This window comes from Talaromyces marneffei, chromosome 1 (assembly GCF_009556855.1).
Source record: "Talaromyces marneffei chromosome 1, complete sequence".
NCBI classification, from domain to species: domain Eukaryota; kingdom Fungi; phylum Ascomycota; class Eurotiomycetes; order Eurotiales; family Trichocomaceae; genus Talaromyces; species Talaromyces marneffei.
Window position 1 is genome coordinate 5,781,865 of NC_072348.1, and position 23,499 is coordinate 5,805,363.

Here is a 23,499-nt window from a genome sequence, read left to right on the forward strand (position 1 = left end):
AACCATTTCAGAGGGTCAATTTATGTTGTTTGGATTGTGATTTTTTCTTTTGCTAGGGCCGACTTTCAGCTCTATGATTATTTTGACTACTCTACGTTGTCAATCATATGGAACTTGACAGACTCATGTATTTCCGCATTGTAAGTCATGTCGGGACCATCCCGGTGGATTCCATACTAACTAGGAAGAAATTCAACCGTCGCATGTGACCAAGCAACGTCCACAATGCTAGGAAGTGGTGTTGACTATAACTGTAAGTGATGGATTACCTGAGAATTCGGAAAAGAAGCGAGCATTACTCCCTATATGGGCGGATGTTTCATTGAGTGCCTACTAAATGCTGATCTCTCGAGCGGACAGACTGGTACATGGATAACATCACAACTTTATGCACAACAGATTGTCTCAATTCCCTCACAAATTGGAGTGAAAGCGTGGAGCAAGCTTGCCAGGGTCAGACGGTTCTCCAAAGTGGTGTTATCGTGGAGGCCAAAGCCTTGTCGCTCTCATTTACTCACAATGCCGACATTGCTTGTCTGCAAGATAGGTGAGATCACACCCAGAAAACAAGGATCAAGAGTGACTGTCAGCTAATCCGCGAATGACTCTTTTTTTTCTCAGTCAAGATAACTGGTGTTTTTTCGAGTCCCAAACATGGCAAGGAAGTGACTATATCCGATACGACCCTGCTATGTGCTGGAATGACGAAGATAATCCGACAATTTGCGACGACCCGGATTTTGATATCAGCTCGCTCACTGAAGATATGATGGCAATAACAAACCTTTATAATACGTCCTTGGTATGCTCCAACGTAAACTACATTTATTTATCTGTCAAATGTGCTAATGGCAAACCTTGGGATAGTTCTGTAGTGAATGTTTCTTGGAGCTTTACCGGCAGAGACTCCTTGATCCATGGTTGACAGCAAGTAATTTTACTGACTATCTTATTGATCAATTTGATCTAGTACAATTAAACTGTTCTACCAGTATGCCGTATACAACATCATCAGCCACTCTGTATGTTGGTCCACAGACGGTCATGCCGACAACGGTTACTGTTACTACAGACATTACAGTAGCACCCACACCAACATGTCTGGGCCAAGTGGTTCAACCAATCTCTAATTGGCTCACTTGTAATGATCTTTGCGACCAGTAAGTCACGATAAATGGATTTATGCTGGGAAATGCTTGGAATCTGACTGTTTAAATCAGGTACAATGTCTCAACAGGTGATGCACGTTTGGCCACAGGGGATCCTGATTGCTATTTTGATAGTCCTATCTGTCTTCCACCGCCCTGTTACATACAACCCGTTTGGAACTCACCCAGTTGGTAAGAGGATAACTATGGCTATACCTAGGTATCTTTGAGCATATTCATAGAGTCTGTTTGCTGATAACATATTCTTTTTTATAGTGAATCTTTGGCCAAACTGGCCTCCAACACAACATATAACGTTTCTGAAACCCAATTTCTGTCATGGAACGGCAACATACTGGGTAGTTGTGATGGAGTCGCCAATGGCCAGCGTATATGTCTACAAGCTCCTGGAGGGACATATCCATCTCCCTCTGTGACAATCGTAGCACCCACAGGAACGGCATACTATACCACCGCAACGCCAGCTTACCCAACGCAGAGTGGTACCATAACTGACTGTGGTCTCTATTATCAAGTGGGAACAAGCGATGACTGCTCTACTGTTGATCTGAGATTTGGCATCACATTCTCGCAGTTAAAAAAGTTGAACACGTATCTGGATGACAGTTGCAGCAATCTATGGCTGAATTACGATATATGTGTCGCTGAGGTAGTTCAGCCGGCAATCTCCACTGATGGAAGCTGTGGACTCGGTGTCACATGTATTGGGAGTACTTTTGGCAGGTATGTATTTTCAACCTTTGAATGGCAAGGGTAGTAAAAGATTAATTGCTAAGCCAAATTCGTCTTTATATAGCTGTTGTTCGCCGACTGGCCAGTGTACGAATGATTGCGGCTCGCCTGGTAACAGTACTGTTAGCACAGACGGCTCATGTGGACCAAACAATGGTTTTAGGACATGTCCGGGCTCTGGATTCGGTGATTGCTGTAGTAGTAAGTCCGTCCCAATGCATGCATCACATCTATCTAAGCCCTCTTATACTTCTTTCCTATGATTTCAACCATCGTCTCGAGGCTGACAATCCTTCTAGTCTATGGCTACTGTGGGAATAGCACCCAGTTCTGTGGTGCAGGCAATTGTTATTCCGGAGCCTGTGCTACAGATAATGGCGGGCCATCCACCACCGGTGAATGTGGCCCTCTCTTTGCAGGAAACAAGACTTGTACAGGAACACAATTCGGCAACTGTTGCTCTACTAGCGGGTACTGCGGCAGTTCATCCGCTTATTGCGATCCTCCCAATTGTTACTCCGGGGCTTGTACAACGTCAGGCTATCCCTCGACCAATGGGTTATGCGGCCCTCTTTGGCCCAATAACATGATATGCCCCGGATCGCAGTTTGGAGACTGTTGCTCCACGAGTGGCTATTGTGGTAGCACGGTTGACTACTGCTCAGGGATAAATTGTTATAGCGGTGCATGTACTTCTTAGAAATAACTACTCATAACTGTCGGTCAGCTAAGTATGGATGATGAGGCTTTAGAAGTATTCACTCGGATTTGTAGTGCAAAGAGGGGAATGATAAGAAGTATCCATACAAAGACATCAGTCCAGAGATTCAGTAGACAAAATCACCAGTCAGGTGGAATCCAGTAGTCTCTCCAGGCACCCCTGTCTGCATCCTTAAATGTGTCAATAACGCCTTCTACCCCCTCCCTACCCACTGTCCACTGGCCATTTTCCACCAGCTCTCGCCATCGATCTAGCAACCTTTCCAACCGTTGAGCTCGGTGCTCACCTCCAAACGGGTAGTAGTTGCCATGCTGGAAGAGTTGTGTAAATGTCTGTCGCCCAATTAAACTTCCATCACTATGCCTAGCACCATCGTTACTCCCAGTACCCGGCTGTTGGTGAAATGGTAGTACAAGACGAAATCCTTCTTCAGCAATATCGCCCCATGTACGGTCTACCGGCTCGCTGTATAAACCCACGGGAATGGGATCCCCCTCTCGGTACGGCACGGGATCATCGCATCTGAAGAACAGAGATTTAAGTTCGTCATTGAAAGGTAATGTGCGAGCACTATCTGCAGATGCAAATATCAGCACAGCGGGGATATACTGATCCTCACTCGTGTCATCCGGTGAACGGGGTAGGCCGGTAAATTTTTGGCGAGCCGAAAAAGCCGCTGCATCATGTGGGACCTCAAGGCCCGGTGCAATAAACTTGAAACCAGGCGTCCGAACTCTGGTCAAGAATGAGCGAATGAAGCAGCGCTTTGGAATCAATGCCGCATCTAACTCTTCATCAGTCAGAAGGGGGTTGTCTCGATGGGCCAAAGAGAGTGACTCTGGAGACATCTTAGCCTCAATTGAAGCTGAAAGTCGATTCATGGCTGCGACAGCGGTGTCCACCTGGGCAGGGCTATAGGATTGCCACCTCCACATCCCATTTTGTGACATCTCCTCAAGATCCTCATCGGAAGCTGAATCCGTAGTGACCTTTCCAATGTTAACCATGTGTATCCAATTGCTGAGAATAGTTTCAAGAGGCATCCATAGGTTCTCATGGTCAGCAATGGGTTCTATGCTCTCTGAGCTCCCAATGAACAATGGAACAGCTGCGCGATGGTATTCTTGGTCATAAACCAAGCCCAGACATTGAGACCCCAGCTCAAAATAAGTACGATAAATAATAACAAAACGGTCAATGTCTTCAAAGCGATTATCGTCAGATATAAAAACTTCATCAGCAGACCGCACTTCCAGAGCACCAACGAAGTAGCACGTTCCTTCATCATACCGAGGAGGAATGATAGCATTGAGAAATGCGATCACATCGGGATGCAGACGGTCTGGAGAGTAACTTGACTGGGCATTATCAAGGTACTTTGGCCGATGCAATAATTCATCAAGTTCATGAGGTCCTTTCTCGTGACGGACCATCCAGCCATAAGCGATCAGGTAATTGTGTAACCTGGCGCAGCGCTCGTAATCGAGCGTTCCGTCAGCTCGTGCCGGGTTTGAAGGTGACACCAGAGCATCCTCGATGTCGAGTAATCTTTCACTGGGAATATGAGACATGATGGTCGGTACCAAGTATCGTTTTTGGGTCAAAAATTGATCTTGTCGTTGCTGTTTAATGACCCCGCTGTGAGGCCACCAATCATAAGGAGGTGGGAGTCAAATCAATGGACAGCGGCCAAAAAGGAGGATGAGTGTAAGGTAAGGATGGAGAGTGGTGGCGGCGAGGGAGGTACTTGTACTTGTTTACGGGAAAAGAATATTATTTCCACGCCCAATACCAAGAGTGAATAATGACAACTAGTAGGTACGGTAAACATATGTGGGGGAACAATGGTCTAGGTGAATGCTGAGTTATCATACCCGATTCGTCCGCGATTGTAGATACATGATACTAGCAATGATGATCTTTATTTATCCAAGGCTCATAACAATAGGTGGTTCAAAATAACCTCTGATCGCTGGCACCCTCAATCCTACCCTTTATAATCCTTGGTTTACAACTTCACCATCACATATGGTATCTCAACATCCTCTTCTGTCTGGTCCTCCGCTGTCACCTCGAAGATCACGTTCTTTTGGTGCTCTGGAACAGGCTTCTTGCTGATGTGCTCTACGAGCTTGGACATTCTATCAAATTGTTAGCATATATCACTTTTAGCATATGTATACAGTACTCACTTCAATGGCAAGCGGTCTTTAAGCTTCGATGGTGGGTAGAAGCTGGCATATAGCAAGCTGACGCCAGAGCTGATCATGGTCACCTCCAATCCTAGATCCGAGAAATGTTTCAAGAAGTCTTGCAATGGAATGTCATCCACCTCAAATCGATCCCACAGCTTATCAATCGTCACTTCGCCAGTCTTGCCCTGATATTTGCCCTTAGGGCTAGCAATAGGTTCACTGAAACCAAAGAATGGCAGTGCCAAGTTGACAAAGCCGTTCTTGTACTTCTCAATATCAGTCTTTCCATCGATAATCTTGTACAATTCGAGGACTACTAGACCGGTGACAAGAGCTGTTGTAGTCGCAATAGCCGGAATGATCTTTCCAGCAATGAACTTAGTCTTGTGTCGGTCTGCTTGTGGGATATCGTAGTTCTCAGCACGCAGGTTACTTGCCGCGGTGATAAAGTCAATGTGGTAATTCGTATCATCATCCTTCTCAAACTCGACAGGGGCCAAGCGGAACCCAGCCAGAGATTTTGGTGACGGAAGAGAGTCCACGAGTTTCTGGATCTCCTCATTGTCGTCGATAGGTCCAGATTGAGCATTTGGGTCGGGGTCGTTGTCATCGGCTTGGATCTTTACATTCGAACTAGGCGTGAATTCAGGAATGATCATGTCGTCAACTACCTTTTTAAAGTAACCCTTGTCCGTTGTGGGAGGTTTGATTCCGTAATTGAATGCGTGCAGATTGGCGCCAGCAATAATGAAACCAAGATGAGTAGGGTTGGAGCTGTCGAATTTCAAAGGGGTAGGAGCACGCTTTGGACCAGACCAAAAAAGCTGTCCTGAGGATGTGACAGAGTCGCGAGGGAAGTTATATAACAATTGCTGAATAGCATTGTTATACTGAGACTCGAATTGGTTGCGCGCCCAGACGATACAGTCGTCAAAGCTGAGAGGCTTCTCTGTGACCAAGAAATCCCGAAGGTTTTCAAGAGTCTGCTTCTCATTTCCAGCCTGTTTGAGGGTCTTCTCAATGTAGTTCGGCTCCGAAAGATACAAGTTGACACTTTCTGGAGGACCAACAAAGTATGTCTGGAAGAGGTCGCGAGCCCAGGCAATGGTGTGTTCGATGCGGTTGGGGAAGCTCTTCAATGTACACATGGGGAATGACTTCTCGGGAGGATCCTGGGAACTGGAGTAAGATTCCGTAATGTGAGGAAGTATGACCTGCGTGTTTCCCTTTGTGCCGAGAGTTCCGCTTTCAAGTAGTGGCTTGCGGAAAAAGACACACCGGCGGTCGACATAAGTTCGGGCATCGACATTGTCCAAAGCGTTAGTGACGAGGTCAAGCTCTCCCCAAAACTGTTCGTTGAAAATGTCTTCCGTGTCGTTACCAACACGGTCTCGGAGCGTCGTAATTTTTCCCTTCATTTCTGGATTCATAGCCTGGACTGCGGCGGATGCGCAATCACTCTTCAACATACCAACATCCTTAGGTCGGAAAAGGAATTGACGGTTGAGATTACTCTTCTCAATCTGATCCATGTCGGTAACTCGAATTCCGCCTTTTGCGCCAACACCAAGACCAATCATAGCCCAGTTCTTAAGCATTTCGCAACCAATAGCACCGGCTCCAACCAAGAAAGTATTCAAATTAGCAATCTTGTCTTGGAAGTCCTTTCCAAATACAGCAATTTGGCCATCATAACGAGTACCGAGAGGCTTGCAAGTCTCTTCAGAGCGAGTCACGGATTCTGGTAGGGATTCCAAAGAGTCGAAATACATCCATTGAACGACAGGATGGAACTTTCCAGAAACACTCTTCAAGACCTCCTGAGCGGCCAAACCACCAAAGAAAGCCGCAAGAGGATTGAGATCACCACGTGCTTGATAGCTGAGTTCCTTGATGAGTTTGTCGTCTAGCTCAACATTATCCTCAGTCTGGCCTGCCAGGTCCTTGGAAATCTTCAAAACCTCCTCCGCATCGGCTTCATGATGAGGGCGAGGGAATTCGCCATTGTGCGCTTCAGCAAATTTATGAAGAGCCTGCACACCAATGTGCAACTGTGCGGGACGATCAAATTTGGCGAAATCAGAAATGAGAAGTTCTGGCTTCTTTAATTGTTCTCGTAGAGGTTGGAAGTCGAGGAACTTTGGCATCTTGACTTGTGTGTAAAGACCGCCACCCTCGTACTTACCCAGGCCAGAGGCGTCGCCAATAGAGAATGTATAAGGTCCTTTGACGGTAACCTTGCGCGGGTCACTATTGTTGAGGCCTTCCATGCCTTTGACTTCCGTGAATGTAACATAATCACCATCCTCTAAGCCATGTCGGGTCTCATCAAGGGCCGAAACCAAACCAGTCTCGTCGATGTCAGCAACAATACCGCCTACTGGGTCTTCACCAGTAGCATCGCCAACTGTGAAGTTCTTTCCAAAATCGTTGAAAATGTATCCGAAAAGACCGAAGGTGTCCGCAACAACAACGTAAATACCGTTCTCGTGACAATAGTCTGCAATCACAAGTTGGTCTTTGAGCGGGGTATTGGTGAGGACAACAACTTGGAAGCGTTTCAACTGCGACAAATCGGTGGTGAGGCTGTCCGACTCGTAGATTGTAACGGGCACATATGAGTTTAGTTCAGCGACGCGTGGTGCGGTCACATCGGCACGACGCTTGCCAACATCTTGTGGCTGCAGGAAGAATTGTGAGGAGAGATCGGAGATGGCAACGGGGGTGGGATCGAAAAGTGTAAGCGACTTCACACCAGCCAGGGCGATATTTTTGGCTTTATCTGTTAGTCTCGCGCAAGAAGATTGAATCTTTAGCTGTAGACTCACCAATTTCAACACCTAAACCTTTCAAGCCAGCAATGAGAATGTTGGAGGAACCCATGCGCTTCATGGCCTCATGGCCAAGAACGTACAGTTGCCGACTGTAGAGAGACTCGTCGATTTCTCCATGCTTGATCGCCTCCACGGTCTCCGGTGTTTTGTCGAGCTGCATCTTGCCGTCCTGAATTTCTGTTAGTTTCCGAATATTCTTCATAATCTTTGTAATTTTGTGCGCGAAGGCAGAGAAAGAGGACGAAAGCCAAATATATTCATGCAAGGTGGCGTGCTCTGTCACAGGTGTATTAGAAATCAACATACCGTCATGATCTTCTTATCCGGCCGAGCGGCGTCTTGATCGGAGGCTTTTCGTTTCTTGGTTGTTGTAGTGTCAGGAATATCGGCGTGAGAGTGAATGTTGAAAGACGTATAGAAAGAAAGCCCTGCCACTGACAAGGCTTTCTGGTGCTTGAATGTGGTAAAGATTGCTCGTGTGTTTGGAGATGTTTACTAAATGCTTAGTAAAATCGAGGAACCAAACTTGGTTCTGAAGGCGCGATTAGTTGGGGGAGGAGAGCAGCTGGGTTCGTGCTGCAAAGTGTATAAGAGAGATGATGAGAGTGAAGAGAGAAGATGTCAAGCTGTAAATGTAGAAGAGGAGAGAGGAGAGAAGGAGCAGGTGTGGCTATCTCGACGTAAGAGAGGGACCAAAACCAGCTGTAGCGCTGCTGATTGGTTGATGGACCCAATATGCCCCGCTTGTGGCCTGAGGCAACGCTTCAGACAGATCCCCCGCCAATTCTGTCTTTGGTGAGCCTAGACTTCTCCAATATGACAATTGTTAAATAATTTGATTTGCGTTGATCGAGGAATGAGTCTCAATCTCCAGGTTTGACATAGTTAGATTCAGAATTTGGTCATGGTGGGGTCATTTTCTTATAGCTCAGTGATTGTTCCATTGTGTTGACCGCTCCGCGCGATCAGTCGCGTTGACAACCTCAAATCATACAACAAGCGATACACCACCAGCTTCGTATAGAAGCACGGAGTCTGCGGATGGCAGTTCTATTGGTTTGAGTTCGCGAATTCAATTGATGTAGCGCGATATCAGCGAACGAACACAAATCAAGACATTCTCACATGGCGTTCGACATCCAAAAACCAATTCACGAAAATGCTCCATGAGATCCTTCTCTCCCTGTCCGGCCAACCCTCGCCTCTGCTCGACTTGGAGTATGAAAGCAGCGGCACGTCTTCAAGTCCCTTCCCTCTTCTGTCACCACCAGAGAAAGCGTTGCTCGCGTCCCTCGCTCGCCTAAGCCGACTGCATGCCCTTCTCCGCACCCATACCGCCCGTATATCGTCCTCCCACCCCTCAACGATTTGCCGCGCCGTATCTAGTGCCATATCAATTGATGGACTTGGAAAATTTCAGAAGCAGATACTTGATGTCGAAAGAGCAGTCCTAGGCAATGATAGCAACTATGTTGGCGGATATGGGATTGTGCCGCTTTCCACTTTGGTGTCGGAATTTTCTCCTTGGACACGGAGGTTGGAATGGCTATGGGGTGTAGCTTCCTTTATACTGCCTGAATCTTCTGCAAAGGATACGACGACATGTACGAGTGGTGCTAGTCTCATCGACTATCTTCGTTCGGAGTCTCAAACTGGCTATCTAGATTTGCAGGAGATCGCTTTACAACTCATCAAAGCCGCCGAAACAGCCTGGATGCGACAATTGTCAATGTGGCTTTTGTACGGAGAACTACCGACATTTGGCAAGGAAGACTTTTTTGTGCAGGCGACTGAGGTTGAGCTTGAAGATGATGAATTGAGTTCTTCAGGCAAGAGAAATGTGGACTACGTTTTGCATAACGACTTGTTACCCAATTTTGTTTCGGCGTCGACGGTATCCTCGATCTTGTTCATTGGAAAATCTCTAAATCACATCCGTAGCCAGAGGAACCGCTCAACGGCCGACAACGCGACAGGATCTATCACAGGTATTACTTTGGAGACAGACCATCTTCGACAACTGTCATCTCTCAAGTCACCAATCTCGACTTCGCTCCTTGCAAATGCAGTGACTGCTATCAGACTTTCAGTCTCGCAAACCTCCCTATCCAAGTTATTGCCACTGCCGAAGATTGTCGAGATTCTCTCCCTGATCCATGACTTTCTACTCCTAGGTCGTGGTGAATTTGTGACCTCGCTTGTTTCGAATGCAGATTCCCGACTTCACGCTCGCAACGCTAGGCCTGGGGTTACAGCTGCAGCAGGATTAGATGGTGTTATGATCAAGGACGGTGAGGTTGCGGCAGCGCTAGCGCAGACATGGACAGAACTCTATGCTCTACAGAGTGAAGAGGCTCCGGTGGATGAAGAGCTAGATCTTGCCCGAGAATTACTTAGTTTGTCTATACAACCCTCAAAGAAAAGCGATCGAACAGCGACCCCTTTTCAGGACAATCCGGGCACAAATATAACGACAAAAATTTCATCGGTTTCATTTGCAGACCTTTTATTTCCAGCCGAAACTGCTTTGTCGCTCAAGATTCAACCACCTATTGATCTATTCTTGTCTAACTCGGACATGTCAGTTTATTCCACTATGCATTCATACCTCCTCGGTATCCGCCGCGCTCAATTACGATTGGGCAGTTTATGGAAACACACAACCATGCGTCGTCTACATCCATCTCCTCTAGGACCACCACGGAGCAATACTCGTGGTGGCCAACATCATTTACAAACACAACGGCAGAGACACAATGAGCGAAGTGTTCAGATGCGACAGGTTTGGGCCACCGCTAGTGCATCGTTATTTGTCCTTTCGGAAATCGGAGGCTACTTGCAAGGCGAGGTGATTCAAGAATCATGGCAGCATTTTCAGACTTGGCTTGAACGAGGTCCAACAAATTCTGCTGTGAGCACTTCGCGACCAGGATCGCAGCATGATTCATTGATAGCGTCAAAATCAAGAGGCAGTTTTGCGCAGCATAAACAATTTAGACCCACCACAGCAAATTCGGCAATAGCGCCAGCAGCGCAACAACATGATCCCGAAACAATCACAGTAGCACATCGTCGCTACCTCTCTTCCCTTACACAGTCACTTTTCCTGAATGAGGTACCGTTCACCAGCTCCCTAAGATCATTTCTCACCAGCCTCGATCATCTCATCGCTCTTGTTTCTCGATTAGAGACTGTCCAACGCAATCTCGACTTGGAAGCGGACGAAGGTGTGGTAGACTCATTGGCGGATTATGGCAAAGAAGAAAGCACAATCAAAGATGACTTACGAGACGCGCATAAAGCCGTTCAGACCAGTATCAAAGATATCATCTCCCGTCTGCGTGATATAGATGATAGCCGATCCGTCGATCAGGGTCATAGAACAATTTTTGAAGCTACGGAATCTGGAGCGTCAATGGAAGATCGAAACATGTATATTCCTCGCAAAGCAGCGGGGGTTGACCAATTGTTGATGAAGTTGGACTTTGCGGGGTTGAATGATAACTCTGGGTTTGTCGATGATGAAGCGGATGGTGATATTGTGCAAGGTTATGATTGATGAATAAGGTATGCGGCTTCTCACTTTTAATGCTTGCGTGGAGGCTAATGTATATAGATACCCGGCATGAAGTTCAAATGAATATGTCTGTCGTGTACAAGATATGATACAGGCACAATCAAATAAACGGCAATAGAAGTACAGTCGCAAGAGAAAACAGGCAACGCTGTAATCGCCAAACATGCTGATCCGAATGCGAATGCGCCTCGTCGCTAACATATTCAACTCGTCGAATAAGAGACGAAAGAAACAAAAGCAAGTTACATCAATATATGGGCTTGACTGATTACCAAGCAGTATGTCCACCATCAATAACCAGATTACTGCCCGTCATAAACGAACTGGCATCACTAAGCGCAAACAATGCTGCACCTCTGAACTCTTCCGGCGAGGCCAGTCTTCCCAGCATATTCTCCGCCTCCCAAGTCGCGCGCGCAGAAGGGTTCTCTTTAAAGACCATCTCAACCATGGCGGTAAGTATATGCCCAGGAGAGAGACTATTCACCCGAATACCATGACGACCCCATTCCATCGCCAGACATTTTCCCAGTTGAATGACTGCCGCTTTGGAGGAATTATACACGGGCGAATTCATCCCCTTATTCGCAATCAACCCACTCATACTCGCAACCAACAACATCGACCCATTACACTTGTAATAGAACATCTGTCTCGCTGCTGCAGTCGCCGAATTGAAGACACCATTATAATTGATCGCCATAACTTCCTCCAACGCTTTTTGAGAGTGGCCAATCGCGGTGTGGACGTGATTGATTCCGGCGTTGCAGATAATGCCGTCTAGACGTTTGTTTTCCGCTGCAATTTCGGCCAGGATATTGTCCACCTGTTCGCTGTCGCGCACGTCGATGCGGGCGTAGTTCATGCTCCCGCCATACGAGGCGTGGGAGCGTTCTTTGGCGACGTTGAATTCGTCGTCTGGTTTTTCAAGACGGTCGAGACACCATACTACTCCCATTTAGCTTTGGGCTGTAAATGAGTGAAGAGGAGGAAGGGAAATACCATTTGCGCCAGCTTCCATCAACGCTTCAGCCATGCATAATCCGAGCCCGCGCGCACCGCCCGTCACAGCAATGACACGACCTTCAAGATTGAATTCGCGGAATCGCTGTGCATTCTGTGTTCCGAATGCAGGAGGCAATTTTGTTTGGATGTGGTCTGTCGTAGAAGGGGGAGGGGTTCTTGTTGTTCCATAGTTGGAAATCACCCGATAAGGGAGTGCAATTGATTTATGTTGCGATAATGTTAATGCTTTGGGTACATGTTTAATGGATATCCTTTTCAAGGCAGAGTTGAGTGCCGAAGACATTTTTTTTCTGTCAAGGCTTGAGGAGATACAGTTCTAAGGTACCGAAACAGAAAAATTAAGATAAATCATGAATTTCAAGCACAAAATATGGGAATTGCGCCTCTCCTTATATATATATATACCTTTTACCAAAGCAGACTCCATTACCCATGGAACCAGACTCAAGTCGCAAATGACTCTATGTAGACACCATTGCCGCAAGCAGGACCAAAACAGCAACAAAAAAAAAGTATAATTTTAAAAAAAGATTGAGGGAAAAATCGGGATATGGCCATGTGTCGTCATACATTCAATCATCTAAAGCAAAGTGATGACCGAGACTTTTCTTTTCTTCTTGTTAATCTGGTAATCAATGAAGGTATCGTGAACAACGTGGGAACACGGGCCGACCTATCATGTTCTCAATGAACGTGAGACTCTTAGTTTCTTGTCCTCGACGGTTTTGGAAATGAAACGGTGATGGGGCTCAATTGAAGCCTCCTTAGCCAAGCACTAGAGGTGGAAGCTTAGTTTCATTCCGGACGTGCCGTACGGTATCTAAGATGGAGACTGAGTCGATTCGATATGGGAATATAGGAATATATGATATTCCCCGTCTACATACTAGTAGGTAATTATCCACATGATGGGCGCTCACTTCCATCCATACTGTCGGGGATGTATACACAATGCGCACATGTGATGTTCTAGAATTCGAGGGTGGAGGATGGACGAGTGGCAGAAAAGGGTACATACGGAAGAAGGATTGCGTCATACATTGAAGTCCTTCCGAATGGGGAATGTAGCTTGGCTTGCTTGGTGGGCGACTCGAGTCGAGAGTCATTTCTTCTGGCCACGAACTATTTAAGATACAAATAATAGATGCATTTAGATATTTATTCTAGAATGTTATACTTGATCTTTGCTGCATCTCTGTCGAATTCCTGGATGGATGGACGTGGTAAAAACAAGGAATTACCTAAAGCGGTAATTCTGGGCGACTGTCGTCTAGCCCTAAGCCCTAAGCTTGCATTTACAACAGTAATTGTCGCAATGCAGTGCGCCGAAGTCAACGTGTACGCCGTCTCCTTTGGGATATGAGGATAGGACATTCTCCATCTGCGCCGCCACCAGTGAGGATAATGCAGTCTTGGATGTATCGGCGTCGATTACTAGCTGCGGATGCATGAAGTTGGAGGCCTGTAAAGACGCTCAATCAATACTCTTCTATACATAGACGGGGCTAGAGTCGCTCAAAGTGGTCATTACGATGACCTTGTGGGATTCGAGATAAAGATGAAATCATCATTTGAGAATTGGACATCAATATATACATGCGATGTACATAAACATTAGAAGGTAAATGCGCTTCGTGAAACGTAAATCAAGACGGATGATATCATACAATATATGTAAACATTTCATCCTGCATCGACCCATCTCTCCCACGATCAATCAATCCCTCCCCTTCAGCCATCTCAATACCCATCTGTTCCCTCTTCCCCACTATCCCTCTATTCTTACGCAACAATACCAACCTTAACGAAAACGCTAGAATGGCAACTACCAACATAAACGTAGCGCACGTCAACATGCCACGCACAAACCATGGCTTGTCACTATCGGGATAGAGTCTGGTGCCTATAAGCGGGCCGCATTGTCCGACTATATTCAAGATGGCGACGCTACTCCCCTTGCCTTCTTGGGCGGTGCGGTTGTCCATGCTCCAGGTTATGATAATTGTAACGGCGGAGAAGAAGCCGGATGTGGCGGGGTAGATGCATAGATATCGGATCATGGTGTGGACAGAGGTGGGTATGTGTGAATGGAAATGTCCCGTGAGTCCGATGATGAGGTAGGCTGTTGCAGATATCAGGGCGTGGAAGATTAGATATGGGCTTCGGGTGCGGGAGCGGTCGGAGAGTGAAGCTGTCACAAGGACTACTACGAATGCTACCAGGAATGGAGGCGCTGAAAGAGCCTGCGAGGTTATGGAAGAGTATCCCATGCTAGATTCATCAGCATCATAATTTCTTTTAAAGTGGGCTTGGAACATACTTGTTGATGATTGTGGGGAGAAAGACCGGCATCGAACTGAATGCCACATTGCAGCCGAAAAACATGAACTATATTCGTCAGTAAATGAGCGACATGCGCAAGGTAAAAAAAAAAAAAGAAAAGAAAGATATACAGCTATGAGATACGACATCGGATCACACAATGTCTCAATCACTGCCTTCCAGTTAAACTTCTCCGACGCAGCAGACGGCGAATTGTGCCTCTCAATCTTATTCTTAGACTGCAACCGCAATCTAGCCACCTTCCTCTGTCGCGGCGTCAAAAAGCTCGCCTTTCCCGGCGAATCCGGAATCAACAACCAGGCAAAGACTGCCGCCACCAAACTCGGAAACCCTTCTATCAAAAACAGCGAACGCCATGGTGCAATAGGCATCTTGCTGCTCAATTCCACAATCGCCCATGCCACACTACTTGCGAATGAAGTAGCAAGTGGGGCTGCAGATATGAAAAGTGCGGTACGATACGCGAGTTCTTCGCGTTTGTAGAAGAAAGATAGATAAAATGGCGCGCCGGGGCCAAAGGCTGCTTCGGAGACACCTAGCAATGCTCGGATGATGAGCAGGTCCCAGAATCCTCGGGTCAAAGCTTGACAGCATGCTAGTATTCCCCAGGCAAAAACGCACAATGGGATATAAATATGCGCCGGGACTATCTTATACATTAAAGCCATCCACTCAAAGGCGATATATGTGATATAAAATGCTGTAAGAAGCCATTCATACTGCGATGATGATAGTTTCAGATCGTTTGATAAACCGGCAATTTTGGCGTTGCCGATATCTGTTTACGTATCAGCATATTGACATAACAATAGAAAAAAAAAGGCACCTACTCGACCGATCCAAGAAAGAAAGCATATATAAAACAGCCAAGAATAATACCAATCTCTTATCCAGTCTCTTGACAACTTCTTTCTCTTCTTCCGCCGTATACTCAGCATTGGCACCTGCGCCCATGCTTATTTGTCTTCGCAATCGATGGCGAGTTTTATATTCTAATTCCGAATCATATCCTTCCTCGTCATAGGTATCAGTGACATTCATGAACTTTTGCGCTTCATCTGCCGACTGCCCTTCGTCGTCATCTCCTGAGCCAATGTCATCGGCGTGGTCACGACAAAGATGCGTTTGTAATCGAGGAAGTTCCGCCGACCCGGGCTGCGGACGGCTTGTATTTGCAGCCGACGTACTCAATTGCTCCATCCCGCTTTCCGAAGTGTTGTTACCGCTAACACCCGGCGCAAAGTGAAGCGGAGACATTGAGGAAAGGTTCGACGGTACCAAGGTTGAATCCTCTATTGATGGAGGCGCGACTTCGACAAAGTTCGAGGAGAAGGAAGAGCTATCGGACTCAGTGGTAGGAGGATGAGGATCGCGATGGAGGTTGGAGTTGGCCATTGTTGACGCTTTTCAATGAACGGTCGTGTTCAGGATGGGTGTTTCATTGCTGAAATGAGGCCAAATCCATGAAATTGGGTTGACATATAGCTGTGATTGTGTATATATTATATATCAGTGATAAGATAAATGAGAGTATCGCTGCAATTATTTTCTATGTAGTAGATTGGACATTGATGTTGTTTCCTCCTTACGGTGACAGGTACAGGGTATCACGTGTCTCTCTCTAACAATCTTAGTGGGTTGTTTTCTGTGGGGCGGCGATAACCTTATCACCGCCGGCTGTGTCCTATCAGACAGTTTCATTTCTGTCTTGAACAGATTGATTTCGATTACTACTACTTCTGCAGAACAAGCTCACTTATTATATTAATACACTTTTGTTTGCATAAACCACAGGCCTGTTTTATTTCACCACCCTCATCTCATTACAGAGTAATGGCATGCATGACTCTCAACATCTGACCACAATCCCATCACTCCTCATGAGTGACGTCTCACAGAACGCGACATCTCGTTTCTAGCATACGGATGCCATGAATGATCAGCATACGCACCAGTGTACCGATCAATGGAGTGACGCTTTCTCTGCATCGGGTACGGGTATCTGTCCGTCAATAACACCTTGTTTCTGTCTCTGTTGTCGTTACCACCACCATCCCTGTAGACACTCTCAATTTCGAATCGCCGCTTCCTTCCACCCAGAATCTCAATGGCCTTGCTCTTCGCAAAACTAAACACAGTCTGGAGCTCAAGTACCAAGTCGCTATCACACGTCGACAACAGCTCCTGTGCTTCAAGGTAATTTAGTGCATTTTCTGCGCTGTCACGTAGAAACTTCGCTGCGTCGGCTCGTTCTGGATCACATTGGTAATGGTTTGACTCGTGTCTGGTGTAGAAATCATTTTTGGCTCTAAAGTAAGTGTGTAGCATCCGATTGATATTTGTGTTGATGGTCATGTCTGGATGGAAGACTGTTGCGTAGGCGGCGAATATCGTCTCGCTGAAGGGTAGGTTCTGAGAAGGGGCCACTTGGGATTGCGTGACTGCGATGGCATTTTTTTCTTCCTTGATGATTTGGCGGTGTTCAGATTGGGAGCGCGACCGAGAGGCTGATGAATAACTGACGCATCAGTACGAGATTAAACACTGAGAAAAGTAGGAAAGTTGAGACGAACACCCCAAAAGCTCATCCTTGACTGAGACCCCGCGGTCAATCATGTCCTCAACGTCTCTTCGCATACGCGAGTCTGGATCAATGCCCATGAATTCTCGAATGAAATACTCTTGACCAGCCAAACCGTCTACGTATTTACCATTGCGACACAACTCCAATAGACATTTGTCGTAGACTGTAACATGGCCATCCTCGATCGCCTTGGGACGACTCATGATCAGGCCAATGTGGTGTTTGATGAGGTCGCAAAACGAAGAGTAGAGTCTGGAATTGTCGCGTATGTAGCGTAGACCGTGGCTTGGTTCTTTGATCGATTCGTACTCTGAGATCATGGCGTCGACATAGCCAAGGGGGGTTGTGTACCTTGACTGATGGTCTGAATAGATGGTCATTTTGGTTCGACAAGAACTTTACAGTTGTGGACTTTGTCAGAGCTTAGAAATATTGGGATAAATCGTTGGTCTTAGATGAGAGACACAGCCATCTGTAAGGAATCTGTATCAGTCTCAAGTCTCAAAGGCATCCTCAGCCATGAGTTTTGGAGTGGCTTTGAGTCAGTGCCGTAGAGGAGGGTGGATGAGTGAGTGAAAGGAGAAGAACAATAGTCTAGCAGTATGGGAGGGGCAATGGTAAAAGGGAAAATCAGAAATGAGGTTGGAAGAGACGAAAAACCAGAGGATAGGAAATCTCTAAGTGCAAATGATCAGATAAGCCCATCTGTGTCGTTTATCCTCAGGTATCATCTCTTATCAAACAAATTGGCTTAGATGTTGGGCAAGTTTGAGACTCTTTTTTTGATCACTGTGTAATTACCAGCAATTAGAGATAAAGTATAATATGAAAAAAAGACACAAGTTTCATCAGTTAGTTTTACAAAAAACAAAGTCCATCTCAAAAGACAATGGATAAATTAGTACATATATACAAAAAGGGGTATCGAGTGGGCAACAGATTGTATGTCATGACCTGCCCAGTTGTTTAATCCAAAAGTCATGACTGGAAAATTCCAACATTGGAGGTATGGAAGAGAAAGAGACAGATGCTAATTCCTCTCCTTCCATAATCTCTCAACCTCACCTACAAAAGTCGATACATCGCTTCCATGAGCGCAATCCTTCCATTGGCCATTATCTCGAATGCACCAAATCGTCTCATCGAGTCTCACAGTACAACTCTTCGTAACGCCAACATCATGAGTGTGGCGTACACTCTTGCGCAGCAAGGCAATTCCACTTGGATCCTCAGGGGTAGGATCACCGGGATTCTCAAAATCGTCATCCTCACGACTAGCGCAGGCATTTAAAGCCTCAAAGTCTACTCCATGTTCCAGAGCACAGTTTTGTACTAGAGCACGAGACGGGATCTCTGGGTAGTCGTCTATCAGACAATTTGCGAAACCGAGTGAGCGGATGACGGGTGTTCGCGGAGTTGAAATCTGGCTCGAGGGAAACGGAAGATTGGCGGCGCAGAGCATGAGCATGTTGCCGATGCATTCGGTAGGGCCATGTTTGCATTCAATATCGGAAGTACTATTAGATATACTAGAGAAGTCAATACTAGGCTTGGTTAGAGAGGGTTGAAACATACCTTCCAATGAACGAAAGCTTAAAATCAACCTTGTCACTGATCTGCTCCATCGCAGGCAAAATCAATTTCTGTAAGCAGTCCTTTGCATCTGGACACTTGCTCATAATATGTACGTCGAGAGGAACCGTCTTTCCTACTGTTTCCTTATATGCAACTTCGTCGCTATTATTGGGCGATCCTGGTATCCAAGATGATGCATATAGACGGTTTAGCCATAGGATATAGATGAGCCAGCAGGTTCCGATTATAGCGAGACTCTTCCGCATGTTGCGGTTCATGGCGCGTTCCCGCCATGATGAGTAGGAACTCTGGGTCTTGCCCTCTTGAGGAGCGAATTGCTCCTCTCGCTCGAGGTCTTGATAGACTTCGTAGGCTGTTGGAGGCATGATATCTCTATATTTGATACTTGATGAGAAATACCGAGCGGTTGATATTTTGGACACGACGTTGCGATCGGGATGAGGGCGATCGGATAATAGGCCGAAGAGACCGAGCCGCTAGCTTGATCGGGTAAGCTGTATCTTGGAGTACGAATTGGTTGATTTATCTTTACTTCTCGTCCACCTTCACCTTACCAGAAATAAATTTGGAAGGAATCATTTCATGAATAGATTCGTACATGCAATCACCAGCTTCGGTATGCCGTCGGAAACGGCGTCGTGTGGCGGATGAAGATCGGAAGAGAGCCGCCAGAGCGTGTGTATCAGTCGCAGTGCCAGTCTAGGAGAAGACGCTGACATGATTGGCAATAGATGTGATCGATGTAAGTCGCGAAAGAGTAAATGTATAGAAACGATTCGCGGAAGTTGTACGAGATGTCTTCGGAATTCTCTTTCATGTCATTTCTCTCGGTTCGTGTCTCTCAATACCTTGTACATATTTCAAAATTATTGAACATGTACTGACATGAGAGCAGAGAACGAACGCCTGTCAGCGAGGAGCAATTCCTGATAGCTCATGACAACACGCAGATTACGCAGAATTCAGTAGCCGGTGAAGATGGAGACGAGTCGGAAGACGAAAGAAAGCGAGAAGAAAACACGAGCACAACTGTCTCGGTTGATGAAGAGAACTACATCTGGCCTCAATTCTTTTCTCGAATTCGCGAGACATTGTATCTGGACTCTTCGTCGGCCGTACAGGAACAGAGCTTCGGTCATTTGCAAATGGTATGTGAACTTCCTCGGTAATCTAAATAAATAACAGCCTGATACAGTTTACAGAGCAACTACAACGATTCCATACCTTCATCAGAGGAGACGCGTAGATTACGCAAGGCGATCAATAGTTTCCCTCCACGCCCAGTGGCGGACTTTCTTATATCAGTCTGTATCAAGCATGGTACAGACAATTTCTTCTATTTCGACCAAGCCAGTTTCATATCGGACATTAACCAGTTCTACACACATAGTAGATCTCCTCTGAGGCATGACACCCGTTTTGTGTCTCTAGCATTGGCGGCGTTTGCGCTGGGAAGTCAGTGGACTACTCTTGAAAAACCATCTGAATCTCAGAGATGCGTCATCATTCACCCCGATTACGGTGATCCGGGAAAGATATTCTACAGCCATGCCAAAACACTGGTTCCTGATATCATAGACAGACCAAATTTAGTCACTGTACAGGCTATTTTCCTCTTGGGTGTATACCTTATGCCCGCCAGCGCGATTGGTTCGTCATACGTCTATTTAGGGCTTGCGCTACGCACTGCTCTCACGATAAATCTTCACATGGACAATTCGGACGATGCAACACTTTCAAGTACAGAAAAGGAGGTTAGACGACGTCTATGGTGGTCTATATATTCTTTAGAACGAACCACCACCCTGAAACTCAACCGTCCCCGATCAATTAGCGCTGAAATCATCAGTGCTCCCTTCGCTTCACCATGCCCCAGTCTCGATAAAGTTCAGCTGTTCGACAATCACCGTCACCAAATATTCTATACCAAACTCGCCTTGATCATTGACCGCGTTGTCGAGTCGTCGTCGCTGTCCATGTGGCCTCCCGTCCAGAGCACCAACACAGAGACTCCAAGACACTGGTTTGAGAATGTTGAAGCAGAGCTCAAGTCATGGAAGCGAAGTCTACCTTCAGACTTTGCGCTTGAGTTGATTGATCCCCGCGATTCACGCTATCGGGCAGTTTTCCATCTACATCTGCAATATTACTACGCCTGGATCGCCGTAGGGAAAGTCTGTGTCGTTGCAGTTGTGCGTGAGCATCTGCGACATCATATAGCAAAGGAGAAATCGCCTCTATACAGAGACCAGAGCGTCCCTTCGCTAGCGAAGCATTGTATTAAAGCGGCAAAAAAATTACTTCGACTATTCGAGAATATCACCAAAACAAACAACCTCACACGTTTCTCTTTCACTGATTTCCAGGGATGCAGTATCTCTACTATCATTGTTTTATTGGCGGGTATAATGAATAGAGACCCCGAATACGAATCACAGGTCAACTTCGGCCTGGAGTCGTTGAGGAAGATGGCTGACGGGAACAGGAGTGCCAAAACTGGCGTGAGGTTTGTCGAAATGTTGCGGTCTATTGCGGATGAAGCTGTTGCAAAGCTGAGACAGACTGTTAATCAGTCTCATGCTCAGTGGGGGGCAGACAGAGAGGATACTGAATCGCGTTATCTTCAGTGGGCCGAGTGGTTGGCCAGGGCGGATGGATCACAGCAACCGGCTACGTATCACGCGGATGCTAACACTCAAGCCATGACGGATCTTTTGCCAGCTCCTCGAATTGACTCGTCTTTCAGAACGGTACAGAATAATCCTTCTGTGGCAGAACCTGGCACCGGATATCTCTGGCCGACGCCCGTGTCTCATTCCTCGGTGGCTAACACCCTATCTCCTTCTATTATGGGGTCAGATACACCAACGGCGCTGAGGGCAAGGTTACGGGCAAAGGACCCCAATGCGGGTTTGGTTTATATGACAGACAGCACTGGTCACGAACATCATCAGTCATTGCACACTCAAGATGGACTAGAAGCTACAAATCCCTCCTTGCAGTGGCTGCATGGAGATGATCAGACGTTTCTTACATGTCTTACGGGATTTGATATGCTAGATTTTGCAGATTTGACCGGGCCGGTAGACCCAGCTAATGTGTAATTAACGGCGAATGAGATAGATGATACTAACATACCCGTTTACCTACTTATTCATATTTCATCTAGATGCGTCGTCCTAGAGTGAAATTACAACGCCGCCTTAACTCTAACAGGAATGTCAGCATCCTCTTCCACCCCTTCCCAGCGACTCTTGTATATTCTGCCTTCTTTCATAACAGCCAAAATAAATTTCTCTGGATCATCCAGAATAGTCACATTCTCCAACGGATTCGCATCAAGAATCAAAACATCCGCCTTGAATCCCTTCTGAATCTGCCCCAACGTATCTGCGCAACCCATCATCTCAGCCGGATTGATTGTAGCGCTCTGAAGAACCTGTAACGGGGACAGAGCCGACGCTCTCAGCCTAAATTCCCCGGACTGTGCGGCACCCAGGGGACCCAACAGGTCGCTACCATAGCACATTTTGACGCCTGCCTCAGACGCAATTTTGAGGGCTGTTAATCCAGCCTGTAGAACCTCCGTGTTCTTGCTCTGAGATTCAACAGGCAAGTATCCCTCCCAATTCGGACTTGCCATTTCAGCATATGTGATAAGTGTCGGCGTCAGATAAACGCCCTTCTCAACCATGAGTTTCGCAGTATCGGGGTCAATGAAATTGCCATGCTCAATACCCCTGGCACCGTTATTAATAGCGTGCCGAATGGCTTTGGGCGTGTAAGCATGAGCCGTGACAAACGTGCCTGCTTGATCTGCGCATTCCACCATTGCGCGAATCTCGCGAGGCGTGAATTGTAGATGCTCTAGTTTATCTGTGGGCGACGAAACGCCGCCGGAAGCCATTATTTTAATGAAATCGCTTCCCGTTCGGATACCCTCGCGCACAGCAGTCATGCATTCAGCTTCTCCGTTACAGACCCGCCCCAGTCCCGTGGTGCCCAATCCACAGCATTGAGTGTGATCGTGCGGTCCGCGGTAATCTGCATGGCCGCCGGCCTGGCTCAATGCGTAACCCGCAATAAAGAGTCTGGGTCCCGGCCACACGCCATCTTCAATAGCCTCTTTGAGCGCTAATTGGGCCCCGCCGCAGTCGCGCACAGAGGTGAATCCTCGATGCAGCATTTGGGCGCATACATACGGTTGACGTAGCACGTGCACATCGTTCGGGTTACCAAATGCTTTGGATAAGTCTGTGAAGCCGGGGACGGCCATAAGATGGACGTGTGCATCGAAGAGGCCGGGACAAAGGAATTTGCCCTTGCAGTCGATCACCTTTTGGGATGAAGAGGAAGAAGAAGATTCAGGTGCTGCGGAGGTAGAATTGGGGGTGATGGATTCAATGATGCCATTTTTAATTGTTACTGAGGAGTTCTTGAGGATTGTGCCATTGCGTACGTCGACGACGTTGGCGTTGATGAGGAGGTAGGATGAAGGGGTGGCACGAAGCCAGGGCTTGATGGCCTCGGGAGCTACCATTGTGAATGAATATTTGGAGGTCTTTGAGGTCTTTTTTTGGTAAAATAATTGCGTAGATGCGAAGAAACAGAAACAGGCTTTCTTAAAACGAATCGCATTACATACTCCCTTACAAAATTTGTTGTCTTTGCTGAACAAAACGATGCTTAGCTATCGCCAGTGACAAATTGCCGACGATGTGA

At 46.7% G+C, this 23,499-nt stretch overlaps 10 protein-coding genes across 10 annotated transcripts; 3 read left to right on the forward strand and 7 right to left on the reverse strand.

Annotated features, from left to right (window-relative positions):
* Positions 1-225: 225 nt before the first annotated feature.
* Positions 226-2,491, forward strand: EYB26_002119 (uncharacterized protein; the record flags this gene model as incomplete). The annotated part of the gene is made up of 8 exons (XM_054261426.1): positions 226-253; positions 400-547; positions 622-802; positions 868-1,160; positions 1,221-1,340; positions 1,425-1,879; positions 1,966-2,102; positions 2,201-2,491. 8 exons carry the CDS (start codon positions 226-228, stop codon positions 2,489-2,491), a joined length of 1,653 nt encoding a protein of 550 aa, XP_054117401.1.
* Positions 2,492-2,741: 250 nt separating this feature from the next.
* On the reverse strand, positions 2,742-4,193 carry EYB26_002120 (uncharacterized protein; the record flags this gene model as incomplete). Its single annotated transcript, XM_054261427.1, has 1 exon — positions 2,742-4,193. One exon carries the CDS (start codon positions 4,191-4,193, stop codon positions 2,742-2,744), a length of 1,452 nt encoding a protein of 483 aa, XP_054117402.1.
* A 437-nt stretch (positions 4,194-4,630) lies between these two features.
* Positions 4,631-7,963, reverse strand: EYB26_002121 (uncharacterized protein; the record flags this gene model as incomplete). The annotated part of the gene is made up of 4 exons (XM_054261428.1): positions 4,631-4,763; positions 4,815-7,593; positions 7,646-7,820; positions 7,958-7,963. 4 exons carry the CDS (start codon positions 7,961-7,963, stop codon positions 4,631-4,633), a joined length of 3,093 nt encoding a protein of 1,030 aa, XP_054117403.1.
* Positions 7,964-8,810: 847 nt separating this feature from the next.
* On the forward strand, positions 8,811-11,210 carry EYB26_002122 (uncharacterized protein; the record flags this gene model as incomplete). Its single annotated transcript, XM_054261429.1, has 1 exon — positions 8,811-11,210. One exon carries the CDS (start codon positions 8,811-8,813, stop codon positions 11,208-11,210), a length of 2,400 nt encoding a protein of 799 aa, XP_054117404.1.
* Positions 11,211-11,496: 286 nt separating this feature from the next.
* On the reverse strand, positions 11,497-12,537 carry EYB26_002123 (uncharacterized protein; the record flags this gene model as incomplete). Its single annotated transcript, XM_054261430.1, has 2 exons — positions 11,497-12,176; positions 12,231-12,537. 2 exons carry the CDS (start codon positions 12,535-12,537, stop codon positions 11,497-11,499), a joined length of 987 nt encoding a protein of 328 aa, XP_054117405.1.
* Positions 12,538-13,915: 1,378 nt separating this feature from the next.
* Positions 13,916-15,992, reverse strand: EYB26_002124 (uncharacterized protein; the record flags this gene model as incomplete). Its single annotated transcript, XM_054261431.1, has 4 exons — positions 13,916-14,525; positions 14,575-14,642; positions 14,708-15,375; positions 15,428-15,992. 4 exons carry the CDS (start codon positions 15,990-15,992, stop codon positions 13,916-13,918), a joined length of 1,911 nt encoding a protein of 636 aa, XP_054117406.1.
* A 483-nt stretch (positions 15,993-16,475) lies between these two features.
* On the reverse strand, positions 16,476-17,561 carry EYB26_002125 (uncharacterized protein; the record flags this gene model as incomplete). The annotated part of the gene is made up of 2 exons (XM_054261432.1): positions 16,476-17,104; positions 17,171-17,561. 2 exons carry the CDS (start codon positions 17,559-17,561, stop codon positions 16,476-16,478), a joined length of 1,020 nt encoding a protein of 339 aa, XP_054117407.1.
* Positions 17,562-18,211: 650 nt separating this feature from the next.
* Positions 18,212-19,142, reverse strand: EYB26_002126 (uncharacterized protein; the record flags this gene model as incomplete). The annotated part of the gene is made up of 2 exons (XM_054261433.1): positions 18,212-18,710; positions 18,757-19,142. The coding sequence occupies 2 exons, from the start codon at positions 19,140-19,142 to the stop codon at positions 18,212-18,214; spliced, it is 885 nt and encodes a 294-aa protein (XP_054117408.1).
* Positions 19,143-19,375: 233 nt separating this feature from the next.
* Positions 19,376-21,881, forward strand: EYB26_002127 (uncharacterized protein; the record flags this gene model as incomplete). Its single annotated transcript, XM_054261434.1, has 4 exons — positions 19,376-19,452; positions 19,509-19,607; positions 19,673-19,925; positions 19,980-21,881. 4 exons carry the CDS (start codon positions 19,376-19,378, stop codon positions 21,879-21,881), a joined length of 2,331 nt encoding a protein of 776 aa, XP_054117409.1.
* An 86-nt stretch (positions 21,882-21,967) lies between these two features.
* On the reverse strand, positions 21,968-23,317 carry EYB26_002128 (uncharacterized protein; the record flags this gene model as incomplete). Its single annotated transcript, XM_054261435.1, has 1 exon — positions 21,968-23,317. The coding sequence occupies one exon, from the start codon at positions 23,315-23,317 to the stop codon at positions 21,968-21,970; it is 1,350 nt and encodes a 449-aa protein (XP_054117410.1).
* Between the last annotated feature and the right edge of the window lie 182 nt (positions 23,318-23,499).